General features: G+C 32.3%; 1 protein-coding gene across 1 annotated transcript in view; it reads left to right on the plus strand.

The window, feature by feature from the left end:
• The first annotated feature begins 1,127 nt into the window (after positions 1–1,127).
• LOC134697559 (uncharacterized) overlaps positions 1,128–18,601 on the plus strand; it is a 37,302-nt gene continuing 19,828 nt past the window's right edge. Inside the window, exons 1-14 of the mRNA XM_063559840.1 lie at positions 1,128–1,226; positions 3,227–3,466; positions 3,832–4,049; positions 4,532–4,637; positions 5,554–5,670; positions 6,102–6,237; positions 12,829–13,009; positions 13,768–14,044; positions 14,572–14,758; positions 15,624–15,844; positions 16,776–17,005; positions 17,270–17,423; positions 17,960–18,144; positions 18,267–18,404. Coding sequence (XP_063415910.1) covers positions 3,283–3,466; positions 3,832–4,049; positions 4,532–4,637; positions 5,554–5,670; positions 6,102–6,237; positions 12,829–13,009; positions 13,768–14,044; positions 14,572–14,758; positions 15,624–15,844; positions 16,776–17,005; positions 17,270–17,423; positions 17,960–18,144; positions 18,267–18,404 — 2,334 coding nt within the window. The 5' untranslated portion in view covers positions 1,128–1,226; positions 3,227–3,282. The remainder of the gene's footprint in view (positions 1,227–3,226; positions 3,467–3,831; positions 4,050–4,531; positions 4,638–5,553; positions 5,671–6,101; positions 6,238–12,828; positions 13,010–13,767; positions 14,045–14,571; positions 14,759–15,623; positions 15,845–16,775; positions 17,006–17,269; positions 17,424–17,959; positions 18,145–18,266; positions 18,405–18,601) is intronic.

The raw sequence follows: 18,601 nt of genomic DNA on the forward strand, positions 1-18,601 counted from the left end.
TTTATACAACTGTTGAAATGTGTAAATAGTTTTTAAAATATTATTTTCAGTTATCGGTGTCTTTTACTCAATTTTATGACCCTGATATTGAGGATGAAACAGAAAAATATGCTGCTGTTGACAAGTATGAGTTTGCCATCACAGATAACTCTGTACTCGGTAAACCTTATATGACATGGACTAATCTGGTCACCTATACAACTACTGCAAATCAGGTAAAATTAATAGCAATGTCGTATTGTGACCTTTCACCTAATACATTTACATAATTAGGACTCTGTTGAAAAGTTACCTTATAGGCTAATATGCCTCATCTCTTTCATTTTATTTAGTATATGGCAAAAATGATGTAGATTTTGTGGTTTTCAGCTTTTTTTAAAGTTTATATTTATTCATAGATAAGGTATTAAGTCTTTTAAATACAGATGGAAAGGAGTAGATGTAGATATATATCAATGAGAATATACCTAAATGACGCCAATGACACAAACATAGATTTGTACTAAATTAGACATGATAAAATTAGGTATCAGGATTATGAGAACATGCCAAACAGTCTGATCCATTTTCACATCTAGCGTTCAACAACCTAAAAACTGTAGATTTGTACCTATAAGAACATGTATTAGACCGTTGGTTTTCCCGTTTGAATGGTTTTACACTAGTAATTTTGGGGCCCTTTATAGCTTGTTGTTCGGTGTGAGCCAAGGCTCCGTGTTGAAGGCCGTTCTTTAACCTATAATGGTTTACTTTTTAAATTGTTATTTGGATGGAGAGTTGTCTCATTGGCACTCACACCACATCTTCCTATATCTATGTGTGCATTTTTCTAAGGATTTCCCTTAAATTGGTATCAAGTCTCAGCAGTCATGTGAGCATGTAATCTTGTGTTATACATTTCAACTTCCATTGCTCAACAGGTTTTTGTTTATTGAAAGCTTTAAGCAAGGGTGTCATGGGTTGAGGTTAGTTGAAATCAGGTCAGTAATTATTTATAAATATTATAAAAATTCATGCAGAATTGTTATTTTTTCAGATTTCCTTTGAATATGAGTTGAATGGTGAAATGGATTTTTCAAGATGTAAAAGATTTTCTATAAGAGGGTACAACAATGTTAAGTTATACACAACCATATCTACCGAGGTTAAAGACTGTGATGCATATAATCCGATACTGATAATACCTAATATTGTTATCGATGCTGTAGGAGAACCTGATGCTTTAGGTAATACTTATTACGTCCCTTGTCTTAACACGGCTAATTTAGCACAGTATGTGATACATCATTTATAGCGTCAGCTTGTGTAAAAAAAACCTAAACAAATGAATAATATGACGTCCTACTAAGTCATATGCATATGTAAATAATTATCAAAGGTACCAGGATTATAATTCAATACGTCAGAGGCGCGTTTTGTCAACATAAGACTCATCAGTAACGCTCATATCAAAATAGATAACAAGCCAAACAAGTACAAAATTGAAGAGCAATGAGGACCCAAAACGCTAAATAGATGTGCCAAATATGGCTACGGTAATCTATTCCTGGGATGATAAAGTCCTTAGTTTTTGGAAAAATTTAAAGTTTGGTCAACAGGCAATTTATCAAAATGACCATAAAATTGATATTCATGTCTGATGATGATACCCTCGGGGACAAAACGTCTACCAGCAGTGGCATCGACCCATTGGTGTAAATAGTTATAAAAGGTATCAGAATCATAATTTGAAACGCCAGACGCGAGTTTGTACTACATAATAAAATTGAGAATGGAAATGGGGAATGTATCAAAGAGACAACAATCCAACTATAGAAAAAACAACAGCAGAAGGGCACCAACAGGTCTTAAATGTAACTAGAAATTTCCGCACACGGAAGCGTCCTTCAGCTGGCCCCTCAACACATATATACTAGTTCAGTGATAATGGACGCCATACTAATTTCCAAATTGTACACAAGACACTAAAATTAAAATAATACAAGACCAACAAACACCAGAGGCTCCTGACTTAGGATGTAACCAAAGAAAATAAACAAAATGACAATTATACATAAATAACAATAGACTACTAGCAGTTAACTGACATGCCAGCTCCAGACTTCAATCAAACTGATTTAAAGATTATGATTTTATCATATGAATATCAGGCACAATCCTTCCCGTTAGGGGTTTAGTATCATACCATCATACCATATATGAGAAGAACATAACCCGTGCCGTGTCAACAACTGGTTTTTGAATAAATGTGTTTAGTTCCGATGCAAAGACCCTATAAGTGAATCAATATTAACGCCAAAATATGCAATCTTTTATGACCTGACAACAGTATCGTAACTATATCCCTTCTTAATAAGTCTATTTAAAGGTTTTGTTAGTTTCTGTGGTGAATACTGACATTTTTGTGCTTTTAAAGAATATTTCCATAAAAAAATGGATCTGAAATACCTAAAAGTATAAGATGTCTGCATGTTGAGCTATATTTACGAATGATGTCCTTATACCGATAATAAATTTAGTAAATGTTTTAACTAGTTTGTGATATCGAAAACCCTGGTGTAATAATTTTTCAGTAAAACATAAATTTCTCTCGTTAAAATCTTAAACATTGTTACTTACATGAGCGAATCGCACAAGTTGAGATATTTAAACACCGTATCGTTAATTATCCATTTTTAGATAGTGACGTCTATCTAAAAATGGATAATTAACGATAGGAAATGAAAAATCATCCCTTTTATCATCAATTTCCGTTAGTGATATAGATATCAAGATCGAGGAAAGGGCAATGGTCATTGTTAGTATTAGCTTTATTTAAAGTAAGTTCAACAGGATGAATTTCTTTAGTTTACATACTGACGTCGTCATTATTTAGAGCCAAAATGTCATACAAATATCTAAAAGTATTATTAAATTTGTTTATCAGATGTTGTTTCGATGGGTCTTTGCTGATTTTTATCATAAATTGTAACTCGTAGCAATACAAAAACAGGTCCGCAATAAGTGGTGCACAGTTAGACCCCATTGGAATTCCGATAACCTGACGATACATGGAAGCTCCAAAGCGAACAAAAATAAGACTATATGCATAATGTTATTGTCACTATAAGTTCAGCAAGCATTAATCATAAATCAAATGTTTGCTTGAAGTTCATTTGAATGCACATAAAAATCACGAGATTCTGAAGTACACTAAGTTAAAAGTACAAAATTGAATTATTTTCAGAGAGTCATGGTAAGCAGATTTATCTGGAAGAAAATGAATATTGGCCAGAACCAGACATGGATTATACCCCATACAAGAATGTAATATCAGCTACCTGGCCTACTTTACGTCATAAGGATTATGAATATGCTATATTAGATGCAAAGACTATAGATGTAACAACATATTATCGCCAGATCAGTCAGCTGAGTTTGACAATACCATGTGACCATCCTGATAGCATTAGATGTGGACATACAAGTAAGAATGCGATGCACAGAATGTTTTAAATTGTTGAATTATACATATATCAGTTCTAGATCCAAGCTAAATATACAAACACAAATTTGAACACTACATTGTTGGCATTCGGCTGTTGTCTGCTCTATGGTCGGGTTGTTGTCGCTTTGACACATTCCTCATTTCCTTTCTTAATTTTATTTTGTACCAAGTCAGAAATATGACAGTTGTTGTCCATCCGTTTGATGTGAATGAGCTTTTAATTTTGCCATTTGATAAGGGACGTTCGTTTTAAATTTTCCTCTTAGTTCAGTATTTGTGATTTTACTTTTTTTCATTTTGCGATAAAAGGTTAAACATTTCGGACATTAACATTTCTGTTGTAGTAAATGGATTTATGAATGAACTATTCAGTAACAATGAGCTTGTCCATGGAACCCGCTACACTGTGTGTGTACATGCTAATCCTATACAAATACCGAGAGAGACGTGGATTGAGGATCTAGAAGAAATAAATTCCTGTAGTGATGGAATTGTTGTTGATCTGACTCCACCTGTGGCAGGAAGATTGTGGATTGGTTTAAATCCGGGTATAGTCTATCAGGTGATTAAAGACTGATTCATGAAAAAAACCCACTCAATTAATGTCCTTCTTATTTCAATTATATAACTTTCCATTACTCAATTCTAGTCAGAGTGCTGTCATTTACAGGCTGATATTTGATATAGGTTTGTCTTAATTATAAAATTATCTGTTCTAAATTTCAGAAAGAAGTGGTATTGTAACGTATTCTAAACTAGATTTTTTATAACAGTTCATCAGTCCAGTTGGAAGTTTCAGTTCTCTATGATGTTTCATGTTAGCAGATTAGCAGTTTTTTATGACCATCTCAAATACAAACGTGTGCTTGAGCACAAATACACCTGCAGAATGAAAAAGTACCTGTAAAAACAATAATTAGGAATCGCAGTTATACGAAAAATAGAGAAATTTGAAATTCGCGTTATTTCAACATAACAAAACTGACTTTAGCGTTGCATACATTTGATAAGATATAAACAATATTATGATTTATACTTCATAAGACTTCTAATACAGACCTCTATATAAACTGGGATGGTTTTCGTGACGTAGAAGAATATGACACTGGACCACATGCCACTGGTATAAAAGAATATATACTGGGTATAGGTAAGCACTGGTACATGTTTTAGAGAGTAATTAATATTATTTTTATAAAAGAGTACACACTTTGTATATGAACGTTATATATATACCAGCTGTAGATAGATAAACTCATCATAGATATCTGGACTTAATTGTAGCTTAATGCACGTTCTGATACTTGTGTAAATCAGGACAAACGTTAACCAAAAACATGAAAAGATTGAAAAAGACATTATCCTTTTTAAATACAAGTGTCAGTACTGAGTATTTGTAATTATTGTGCCCTGCAAACTGTAAAGGTAAACATATTGTATATTTCATGATTTTAGTGTTTACACCAGTCAAAATGGTGCTCAACTAGTTTTTATATGAGTATATATTTGGTATTTGTAATATTTAGTACAAATCAAAAGAAGCTGTCAACTCTTCGGTTATAAGTTGGTACGTCTCAATATCTGACGAAACTTCGATTTATTTAAACGTCAAAAAACACCTTTGACGCCTCATTAATTTGTCATAGAACAGTTTTTAAAATTAAGGAAAAAATCCATATATTTAAGTTTACTTACTGAAAACAATTAGGTTATTACGTTTGTTTATAACTATATATTTGACTAAGGTAATACATAAAATGTAACCGTTATGGTTGGTTCTTTGTAAGGCATCAACAGTGGCGGATCCACTAACGGACATAAGAGGGGGCCCGCTCCAGTCACGCTTTAGTGATTCCCTATATAAGCAACATTTTTTTTCCTAAAAAGGGGGGCCGGGCCACCTGCCCCCCCTAAATCCGCCTCTGATCAGTAATTAGAAACCGGTTGCTACTCTCAAAGATGAATAAAAAGAAGATATATGCATATCACTACAGCTACTGTACATAATGAAACAATCTAACATTAATGTATTTCAGACTTATCAACAAATGTTTAATATTTGACAGGCACAACACCAGGCGGAAATGATGTGTATGCTTTTGAAAATGTAGGGGTGGTACAACACAAAGCTTTACATAGACTTCCTTTGCAGAATGGATATATATATTATGCCACACTGAAAGGTTAGTTCGTATATTTATTGTGCTCCATTGCTCTTTTTATTATAAAAGTCGATCTAACTGAGATTTTAAAACCACAAAAAAAACCACGAAAGTATCTGACTTTACAAAGAAAAAGATCTGAATAAATGTGTTCCTGTTGTTAAGAATACCCATTAGACCTTATCTGCAACTGCTGACTCGAGATTTGCAACAATTGTTCCTAGTACCTAACGGCATAATTAAGCAATTATTTTGCTCAATGATGTTATGGAATGTTGGTTAAATAATCCAGTAATGTTGGGAATTTGTGATACATTTGTATAAGGTGTATAAGGAAATAACCATTATAACAGTAATACACTTATTTGTATTGTCGTGATTTGAGAATTACGGAAGACCTTCCTTAAATGCCTTCAGTTGAATTGAGTAATGAAAATGTTGCTTATTTTTAGCTGTTGATTTTGCTAATAGAGAGACAGTTAAAATTTCCGATCCACTTACCATTGATGTTACTCCACCAGACAGAACAGATAAACCAATCACTTTGATTAACCGTCACATTACATCGACAACAGAAATAAGTCCTTGGTAAGTATATAAAGGTCATAAGATTGTCACATTACATTAACAACAGAAATAAGTCCTTGGTAAGTATATAAAGGTCATAAGATCGTCACATTACATCAACAACAGAAATAAGTCCTTGGTAAGTATATTAAGTTCATAAGATTGTCACATTACATCAACAACAGGAATAAGTCCTTGGTTAGTATATAAAGGTCATAAGATTGTCACATTACATTAACAACAGAAATAAGTCCTTGGTAAGTATATAAAGGTCATAAGATCGTCACATTACATCAACAACAGAAATAAGTCCTTGGTAAGTATATAAAGGTCATAAGATTGTCACATTACATCGACAACAGAAATAAGTCCTTGGTAAGTATCTAAAGGTCATAAGATTGTCACATTACATCAACAACAGAAATAAGTCCTTGGTAAGTATATAAAGGTCATAAGATCGTCACATTACATCAACAACAGAAATAAGTCCTTGGTAAGTATATAAAGGTCATAAGATTGTCACATTACATCAACAACAGAAATAAGTCCTTGGTAAGTATATAAAGGTCATAAGATTGTCACATTACATCAACAACAGGAATAAGTCCTTGGTTAGTATATAAAGGTCATAAGATTGTCACATTACATCAACAACAGAAATAAGTCCTTGGTAAGTATATAAAGGTCATAAGATTGTCACATTACATCAACAACAGAAATAAGTTCTTGGTAAGTATATAAAAGGTCATAAGATTGTCACATTACATCAACAACAGAAATAAGTCCTTGGTAAGTATATAAAGGTCATAAGATCATAACATTACATCAACAACAGAAATAATTCCTTGGTAAGTATATAAAGGTCATAAGATTGTCACATTACATTAACAACAGGAATAATGCCTTGGTAAGTATATAAATGGTCATAAGATCGTCACATTACATCAACAGAAATAAGTCCTTGGTAAGTATATAAAGGTCATAAGATCATAACATTACATCAACACCAGAAATAAGTCCTTGGTAAGTATATAAAGGTCATAAGATCATAACATTACATCAACAACAGAAATAAGTTCTTGGTAAGTATATAAAGGTCATAAGATTGTCACATTACATCAACAACAGAAATAAGTCCTTGGTAAGTATATAAAGGTCATAAGATCGTCACATTACATCAACAACAGAAATAAGTCCTTGGTAAGTATATAAAGGTCATAAGATTGTCACATTACATCAACAACAGTATAAGTCCTTGGTTAGTATATAAAGGTCACAAGATTGTCACATTACATCAACAACAGAAATAAGTCCTTGGTAAGTATATAAAGGTCATAAAATTGTCACATTACATCAACAACAGAAATAAGTCCTTGGTAAGTATATAAAGGTCATAAGATTGTCACATTACATCAACAACAGTATAAGTCCTTGGTTAGTATATAAAGGTCACAAGATTGTCACATGACATCAACAACAGAAATAAGTCCTTGGTTAGTATATAAAGGTCATAAAATTGTCACATTACATCAACAACAGAAATAAGTCCTTGGTAAGTATATAAAGGTCATAAGATCGTCACATTACATCAACAACAGAAATAATTCCTTGGTAAGTATATAAAGGTCATAAGATTGTCACATTACATTAACAACAGGAATAATGCCTTGGTAAGTATATAAATGGTCATAAGATCGTCACATTACATCAACAGAAATAAGTCCTTGGTAAGTATATAAAGGTTATAAGATCATAACATTACATCAACACCAGAAATAAGTCCTTGGTAAGTATATAAAGGTCATAAGATCATAACATTACATCAACAACAGAAATAAGTTCTTGGTAAGTATATAAAGGTCATAAGATTGTCACATTACATCAACAACAGAAATAAGTCCTTGGTAAGTATATAAAGGTCATAAGATCGTCACATTACATCAACAACAGAAATAAGTCCTTGGTAAGTATATAAAGGTCATAAGATAGTCTAATGACATCAACAACAGAAATAAGTCCTTGGTAAGTATATAAAGGTCATAAGATCGTCACATTACATCTACAACAGAAATAAGTCCTTGGTAAGTATATAAAGGTCATAAGATTGTCACTTTACATCAACAACAGAAATAAGTCCTTGGTAAGTATATAAAGGTCATAAGATCGTCACATTACATCAACAACAGAAATAAGTCCTTGGTAAGTATATAAAGGTCATAAGATTGTCACATTACATCAACAACAGAAATAAGTCCTTGGTAAGTATATAAAGGTCATAAGATTGTCACATTACATCAACAACAGGAATAAGTCCTTGGTTAGTATATAAAGGTCATAAGATTGTCACATTACACCAACAACAGAAATAAGTCCTTGGTAAGTATATAAAGGTCATAAGATCGTCACATTACATCAACAACAGAAATAAGTCCTTGGTAGGATAAAGGTCATAAGATTGTCACATTACATCAACAACAGAAATAAGTCCTTTGTAAGTATATAAAGGTCATAAGATTGTCACATTACATCAACAACAGGAATAAGTCCTTGGTTAGTATATAAAGGTCATAAGATTGTCACATTACACCAACAACAGAAATAAGTCCTTGGTAAGTATATAAAGGTCATAAGATTGTCACATTACATCAACAACAGAAATAAGTCCTTGGTAAGTATATAAAAGGTCATAAGATTGTAACATTACATCTACAACAGAAATAAGTCCTTGGTAAGTATATAAAGGTCATAAGATCGTCACATTACATCAACAACAGAAATAAGTCCTTGGTAAGTATATAAAGGTCATAAGATTGTCACATTACATCAACAACAGAAATAAGTCCTTGGTAAGTATATAAAGGTCATAAGATCGTCACATTACATCAACAACAGAAATAAGTCCTTGGTAAGTATATAAAGGTCATAAGATTGTCACATTACATCAACAACAGAAATAAGTCCTTGGTAAGTATATAAAGGTCATAAAATTGTCACATTACATCAACAACAGGAATAAGTCATTGGTTAGTATATAAAGGTCATAAGATTGTCACATTACACCAACAACAGAAATAAGTCCTTGGTAGGTATATAAAGGTCATAAGATTGTCACATTACATCAACAACAGAAATAAGTCCTTGGTAAGTATATAAAAGGTCATAAGATTGTCACATTACATTAACAACAGGAATAATTCCTTGGTAAGTATATAAATGGTCATAAGATCGTCACATTACATCAACAGAAATAAGTCCTTGGTAAGTATATAAAGGTCATAAGATCATAACATTACATCAACACCAGAAATAAGTCCTTGGTAAGTATATAAAGGTCATAAGATCATAACATTACATCAACAACAGAAATAAGTCCTTGGTAAGTAAATAAAGGTCATAAGATTGTCACATTACATTAACAACAGGAATAATTCCTTGGTAAGTATATAAATGGTCATAAGATCGTCACATTACATCAACAACAGGAATAATTCCTTGGTAAGTATATAAATGGTCATAAGATCGTCACATTACATCAACAACAGATATAAGTCCTTGGTAAGTATATAAAGGTCATAAGATTGTCACATTACATCAACAACAGTATAAGTCCTTGGTTAGTATATAAAGGTCACAAGATTGTCACATTACATCAACAACAGAAATAAGTCCTTGGTAAGTATATAAAGGTCATAAGATCGTCACATTACATCAACAACAGAAATAAGTCCTTGGTAAGTATATAAAGGTCATAAAATAGTCACATGACATCAACAACAGAAATAAGTCCTTGGTAAGTATATAAAGGTCATAAGATCGTCACATTACATCTACAACAGAAATAAGTCCTTGGTAAGTATATAAAGGTCATAAGATTGTCACATTACATCAACAACAGAAATAAGTCCTTGGTAAGTATATAAAGGTCATAAGATCGTCACATTATATCAACAACAGAAATAAGTCCTTGGTAAGTATATAAAGGTCATAAGATTGTCACATTACATCAACAACAGAAATAAGTCCTTGGTAAGTATATAAAGGTCATAAGATTGTCACATTACATCAACAACAGGAATAAGTCCTTGGTTAGTATATAAAGGTCATAAGATTGTCACATTACACCAACAACAGAAATAAGTCCTTGGTAAGTATATAAAGGTCATAAGATCGTCACATTACATCAACAACAGAAATAAGTCCTTGGTAAGTATATAAAGGTCATAAGATCGTCACATTACATCAACAACAGAAATAAGTCCTTGGTAAGTATATAAAGGTCATAAGATTGTCACATTACATCAACAACAGGAATAAGTCCTTGGTTAGTATATAAAGGTCATAAGATTGTCACATTACACCAGCAACAGAAATAAGTCCTTGGTAAGTATATAAAGGTCATAAGATTGTCACATTACATCAACAACAGAAATAAGTCCTTGGTAAGTATATAAAAGGTCATAAGATTGTCACATTACATCAACAACAGAAATAAGCCCTTGGTAAGTATATAAAGGTCATAAGATTGTCACATGACATCAACAACAGAAATAAGTCCTTGGTAAGTATATAAAGGTCATAAGATTGTCACATTACATCAACAACAGAAATAAGTCCTTGGTAAGTATATAAAGGTCATAAGATCACAACATTACATCAACAACAGAAATAATTCCTTGGTAAGTATATAAAGGTCATAAGATTGTCACATTACATTAACAACAGGAATAATTCCTTGGTAAGTATATAAATGGTCATAAGATCGTCACATTACATCAACAGAAATAAGTCCTTGGTAAGTATATAAAGGTCATAAGATCATAACATTACATCAACACCAGAAATAAGTCCTTGGTAAGTATATAAAGGTCATAAGATCATAACATTACATCAACAACAGAAATAAGTCCTTGGTAAGTATATAAAGGTCATAAGATTGTCACATTACATCAACAACAGAAATAAGTCCTTGGTTAGTATATAAAGGTCATAAGATTGTCACATTACATCAACAACAGAAATAAGTCCTTGGTAAGTATATAAAGGTCATAAGATCATAACATTACATCAACAACAGAAATAAGTCCTTGGTTAGTATATAAAGGTCATAAGATTGTCACATTACATCAACAACAGAAATAAGTCCTTGGTTAGTATATAAAGGTCATAAGATTGTCACATTACATCAACAACAGAAATAAGTCCTTGGTAAGTATATAAAGGTCATAAGATTGTCACATTACATTAACAACAGGAATAATTCCTTGGTAAGTATATAAATGGTCATAAGATCGTCACAATTCATCAACAACAGAAATAAGTCCTTGGTAAGTATATAAAGATCATAAGATCGTCAAATTACATCATCAACAGAAATAAGTCCTTGGTAAGTATATAAAAATCAGATGAAACAAAAAGTGGTTCCTTTTCTGATATTTGAGTCATTCAGATGGGTCTGATTCTACAGATAGTAGGTACCTGGTGCATTTTTCTGTTTTTGTGGATTAAGGAAAACTTGCATATTCGTTGATATCTAATTTCGTGGTTTGCTGAAGACTGCATACAAATCTTTAGAAAATTCAGCATTTGTTGAACATTTAATATCGTGATTAAGCTGTACAAAATCAACAAAAATTTGTATCTAACGAATAATAATGATTCCGCAGTATTCAAAAATTGGTTGAGTTCATTTCTTTTTTAATTAGTTAAGAGTTGATACGAAACATCTAGGTGTATTTAAACGTTTCTTTACAGTTGCAATAATGCTTTCTCTGTGATTGATCCATTTTGCAATTAAAAACCCGGTTGTTATGTGTTATACTAAAAGGAATATGTTTACCATTTGTGAAAAAGTTGAGGTCTGGCTTTGAACATTGAAAAGATCTTAATATCGGTTTTATCAGGTCAAATTGACACAAGGCATTTAGGTCACCACACAATCAGTTCATTCGTGTCGCAATCGGCAAGAAACGCGAGTTTGAAGTTCAATTGATAAGCGTGGTATTTTCGTTGAGTTTTTTTCCCATTAAACACGTTAAATCTGTATTCTAATGCAATTTGGATGTAACAATTTTTTTCATTGGCTAAAAGTTGCCGTCAAATCCATAGTTGACCAGGCGTAACTAAGGAGGGACCCGCCATTTTGAATTGATGAATCAACAAATGTTCGATTACTACTATATAAATGAAAATAAAACAACACCTACCTCGAATTCCATGTTTTAATGTAATGTATCCGAATTTCAAGCGTACAGGTAACGTAATAACCTCCAGTTTGTAAGTTTTCGTTGTATGACGTCACGTTTAGCCATGACGTCTTTGTGCCAAAATCATTCATGAAGTTTCGCGGATTTTTTTTTATTTGACAAATTTAGACATTTTTTCAAGTTTTATCGTATTTTTTCTTGTTGTAATGCATTAGAATCGGAATAACAGTACTGTAGTTGAAGAGTTGCCACCGTCAATTTTGATTTGACGGTCGCAAATCTCCGTTTTACTGTCTCCGCTACGCGTCGCCAGTAAAACTGCATTTGCGACCGTCAAATCTGCAATTGACGGTGGCAACTCTTCAACTACAGTACTGTTATTCCTTAATTATTCATTTTAATATTTCAGTTGGAAAGGAGTGTTCATAGATTTACAAAGTGGTTTGGATTATTATCTATGGTCCATTGGTTCACAGCCAGGATACACGGATATGATGTCGTACATAAGAACGACAGATGAATGTGGAATAACAGACAAAAATAGTCCTCTTTCACTTAAAGATGGCCATTCTTATTACATTAATGTCAGAGTAAGAAAATGAAATTTACATTTATCTATTTTTCATTTTATTTTTGACATATTCCCCATGTCCATTCTCAATTATTTTATTGATAAAGTAGTTTTAAACAGTTTTCATAATATAAATACGCTATCAAAATACGTTTACAAAATGTTGTGCAAACCTGATACATTTTCCCTGAGAGACTCTATGTTTACTGTATAAATCCAAAGTAAAAAAAAATCTTACTTGTCATTTCAGTCAGGTATTTTGTTCCTCTATGAATGTCCAGCAGTATATTAACAGTTGTAAAAGTCTGTAAAGCAAAAATTAAATACAATTGTTAGGCTGAAAAGAATAAAGTTGATATAAACAAGAATTCAGATTCACGTTGAATTTTCTGTTATAAATATCCTTATTTTTCTTAACTGTTATTTATTTAAAAAAAACTAAAAGAGGCCGACAGATATGTAACAGTTGTCGTTACTACTATCCCTCCTTTTCGTTTAACGATGTGACATCACTGATTGAGACTTATCAATGTAGTATATCACTATAGACAAAACAAATGGTGCCATACGTGGAGAAGAATCTGTAAGTGAGTCATGCCAAAAGTAGTAGAGCTCGTGTCGCTTAGACGTTATATTGTTCTATTTTAATTTTTGCACTAATTTTGTTCGTCAATATTTTGTTTGTTTTTCTTGAACCTATGCATTTGAATATATCTCGAGCTTTTGACATCATAAGCATCTCTTTTGTAAAAGAAAGACTGATTCCTTTGTTTTTAGGCATTCAACAAAGCAGGATTGTCTTCATTGGCCACGTCCTGGGCTTTTGAACTTGACACAACGCCACCTACACCTGGTCACGTGTATGATGGAGATATGGACCAAGTTACAGGAATTGTAAAAGATATTGACTATCAAACCGAAACCAAAGTTTTACATGCTCACTGGGAAGGATTTCATGAATCTCATTCAACTATCAAAGATTATTATGTCTCGATTGGAACCTGTCCACAATGTGAGGATATTTTAGGACATCAAGCCATTGGAATAGCATATGGTGAGCAAAGTGTACTAAACAGGCCTATTTGTGGCATTTGATTGTTTTTTAAATCTTTGGTTGTGTTGTTGTCTCTTTAACACATTCCTTATTTCCATTCTCTTTTTTGTTTTATCTGTAAATTGTATACACGTTGTTCTCAAAGGAATTCAATAAACCTTTGAAAATTACAAATATTGTGTTCAAAGATAATACTGGTACGATGAATAAAAGGAGTTCATAAGAAAGGTTTATTTAAATTTGTATGGTTTGAACTTGAATTCCCCCCTAGACATACATCTATGATATTGATTATGTTAGATCTTATGATAGAGCAGAGAAGACAAAAGTGTTTTTCTTGTGAGTCAATTCTAATACTGAATATTCATAATTTACTTCTTCTTCTGTTTCTTCTTCACATATTCAACATGTTCATTTTAAAAATTATTATTATTATTGAAATATCCACATATATTTGTAATATTTTAGGTTTTTTCTAAGGATTTTGACACTACATTGTCATACCGAAATTATGATTTCCATTTTAGAATTTACCCTAGAAAATACTCACCTTGGTACAGGACTAAGATATTACACGACTGTAACTGCATGTAACACTGCAGAAATGTGTACGACTGTGACATCAGATGGTGTAATTATAGACAACAGTCCACCAACACCAGGCACTGTACAAGACGGTACAGGGTATTACGATACAGAATACCAATCAATGAAGTAAGTTTGTTTTGCATTCATTTAGAACAGATGACACGTTGACGAATGTGTTGGTTCAGTTGAAAATGGTATAAAAATGATGATGCAATAATAAACAAGAGTTTTAATTAATTATATTAAGATGAATGCGGGTAAACAATAGTCTCATGCCATGCGATCTGTCAAATGAGAGAAAGACAAATCAAAATCAATTGATGATAAAAACAGTTCTAAATTACAACATGTATATGCATTCCAAACTTAAATAATGTCTCTGTCATTCAAATTGACCCTTTAGAATATCAACTTATAATTTTCGGTTTTTCAACTAAGGCATATTTATCGAAAATAAAATGCATCTTAGAATTACGTATGAACCTCATAATTCAAAAAGTAATTATTATTATTAAAATAATAAAACAATAATAGCTTTTATAAATCTGTCTCTCGATGATATACTATTCCTGGAAATTGATAGCTCATTAAACCTACCGTTTTTCTATCCAAATTACGTTTAGCGTTATAGCCAGGTTTAATTACCATTTTCTACATTAGAAAATGCATATACCAAGTCAGGAATATGTTTATTCGTTTGTTGTGTTAAAGCTTTTGATTTTGTTATTTGATACGGGACTTTCCTTTTTGAATTTTCTCGGAGCTCGCTATTTTTGTGATTTTATTTTTTACACTTAATAAATATTTTTAAAGATTTTGTTCCACTTTATGTAAAAACAGAAATTCAAAAGAAAAAAAAAGAAAACTAGATTTCATAATTTTGTCAACCACACATTGATTATCAACTAAACTAAAATCAATCGGAAGAAGAAAAGCAAATTCATCTTATAATAAGAGAAACAGTTATTTATTCCTATCTGCATCGTTACAGAAACTACATATCAGCTAAATGGTATGGATTTGATGATTCCCAGTCAGGTCTGGAGAAGTATGAGTGGAGAGTAGGAACGAAGCCAGGGTATGATGATATTGTACCAACTATAGAGCTTCATTTGACAGAAACAACAGCATTACTGGACTCATCTAGTTATAATCTTAGTCTTCCTATAAACACACGGATGTATATAACAGTCAGAGCTTATAATAAAGCAGGTTTGTACTTATTTTGACACAAATGTGTCAGGCAAATTGTATGTGGTCCGCTAGCATTTAGTAGACTTATTTTTTTAAACAGTGGTGTTGATATATATTTTGAAAGTAGGTTTCAAAGACTTGAAAGAAAATCTGAACAAAAGTGTGATCAACCGGCTGATGTTGTTATGGGTAAGAGTAAAAATACTTTTACATACTATGACATGGATGCAGAGTTGTTTCACAAGCACCCATGCCACATCTTCTTGTATCTATGATACGAATGGGTAAATGTGGTACCAGTAGTCATTTGCAATTAGACATCATATATTAAAAGACAAACGCAGTCCATAAATAATACTCAGACCACTAAAAAACTTTAGTTCTAACAAAAACCGGGTTGAATCCGTGTAGGCCTGATGGCTTAACATGTTCTGTATCTGTTGTTGTTGTTATTGTTGTTGTTGTTGTTGTTTTTGTTTGAATTGTTTTACATCTTGTCATGTCTCGACAATCAAACTGACATTATGGACGTTTTCAATAATTATAAAGGACATAGAGTGACCTATATCTGCCAAATAAAGGCAACAAGAGTAAACTGCTGTTCAAAACTCATAAATCCATGGACAAAAAAAAATCGGGGTAACAAACAAAAACCGAGGGAAACGCATTAAATATAAGAGGAGAACAACGACACAACACCGAAACGGACCAAGCATCACGAAAATACCACGAGAATAACAAACCTACTTCATTCGAACTCTGTTGGAGAGTTGTTTTGTTTTTTAAATCTCTTAATATGTTTCGTTTCTTATAAACTTGAACACAAATTGATTATAAAGATTGTAATTGTCAGAGAGTTTTTGATACTATTGCGAATGTCCCATGTAGATGATATACATTTTTTACTTGATATGCAGATTTGAAACAGTATTACCTGTTTAATTTGCAGGGTTGTGGGCAGAATCATCATCAAGTGGTTTTAGTGTAGATGACACGCCACCTGTCTTATCAAAAGTAACGACATTCTCTAACGACTTTGGAATCACTGATTTGACTCAGATATATAGGACAACGATGAAGGTCGAATGGGAAGTTGATGATGCAGAATCGTTTATAAAGAGACAATACCTGTCAATCAAATCTCACATTGGAGGAGAATTTTTACTTTCTTCACTGCCAGTAAGTAGGCTAAAAGAGCTATACTGTAAAGGTGTGACAATAACACTATTGTATGGTTGTCGTCTTTGTGTTTGAAACTAATAAATAAAAAAAACATGGCAGGCTTTAGTTTTCATAATCTGAATGCAGCAACATTATGTATTTATATTGAAAGAGGGCCGCAAGGTGACAAAAGGACACAGTCAAACTCATAGATTGAAAATAAACTGACAATGCCATGTACATTTACTATATAAACATTTATCATTATATCATCTCTCCTAGGTCAATGGTATTGCCAGGTCCTATGTATTTACTGGTTTAGATCTACATGATGGAGTGACATACTATGTGACATTGATTACTTGTAACAGTGCAGATATTTGTATCTCAGATACATCGCAGGGAATATTTATAGATAGCACTCCACCATCAAGAGGTATGTATCTATTGACTATAGAAAGGGTAGGAACAGTCACTTTTAAGTAATCCAGATACCTGTATATTTGTAGAAAGCACACCATGTTCTAGAGGTTTGTATATATGGACTGAGGGATCTCAGATACGCCAGAGGGATTTTTTTTATTTTCCATCTACATATGATATGTAGAGGGCATAGAGGGCAGTCCCTCTCTAATAAAGTAGATATTTGTATTTCAGATACATCACATAGCATATATGCAGATATTTCCATATGATGGTTTCTAAAAAGGGAGGAGGGAACGTAGATATGCAATTCTTTAACAGTTAAGATGTTATGTTTCATTCTCAACTACATCGGATGGAAAGTTTAAAGTCACACAGAGATTTGTATACCTACCAACGTGTTTTGCAAGCCATCCAATTTACTAAAAAAAAATCCAAGCATTTCTTTATATGAATATTCTGTTTATTTCTGTATTTTAGGAATATTTGCTAAAAACCATTAATTGTACCCCAATCTTTCCGATCCAGTGAATCTTCTGTTTATTTCAGGAATGTTTGCTGTTAGTACTGACCATGCTTCTGATCTAGATCTCTCCAGAAATGAACATGGGTGGATGACCTATGGAAGTAATGCTGTGTATCTGGCCTGGCTAGGGTTCAGTGATATACATTCACAGATTGATCATTATATGGTCACTGTGGGATCCTCTTACATGGCGAAGAATCTGAATAAGGTATATTTTAATCTAAAATAAAATAAAAGCTCAAATACATCAAACGAATGGATAACAATTGCCATATTCTTGACTTGTATATTATCAAACTTATGAATTATTAATAGTGTTTTGATTTATAGGATCTTGAAACCAAGTATGTCCACGTAGATAGCAACACTGACCATGGTAATGAGGGCAAAGTTCAACTGCATAAAATTGACACTGTTGTATTGACTCAATATGATGAAGTATACATCACCCTGTGGGCTGTTAATAAGGTAAGCTTCAGTATTAGGATGACGTAAAGTATATATTTTGTCTGTGAATGTTCAGTTGGTGAATTATTTAAATGTAATAAAACTAAGGTTACAACAAGTCATGTGCATATTGATTAAAACCTTTTAAAATACTAAACTATCAAGAAGTGTTGAACAAAATACACACTTATCATTGGTTGGCAAGTTAGAATAAGAAA

Source organism: Mytilus trossulus, chromosome 14, assembly GCF_036588685.1.
Source record: "Mytilus trossulus isolate FHL-02 chromosome 14, PNRI_Mtr1.1.1.hap1, whole genome shotgun sequence".
Lineage (NCBI taxonomy): Eukaryota > Metazoa > Mollusca > Bivalvia > Mytilida > Mytilidae > Mytilus > Mytilus trossulus.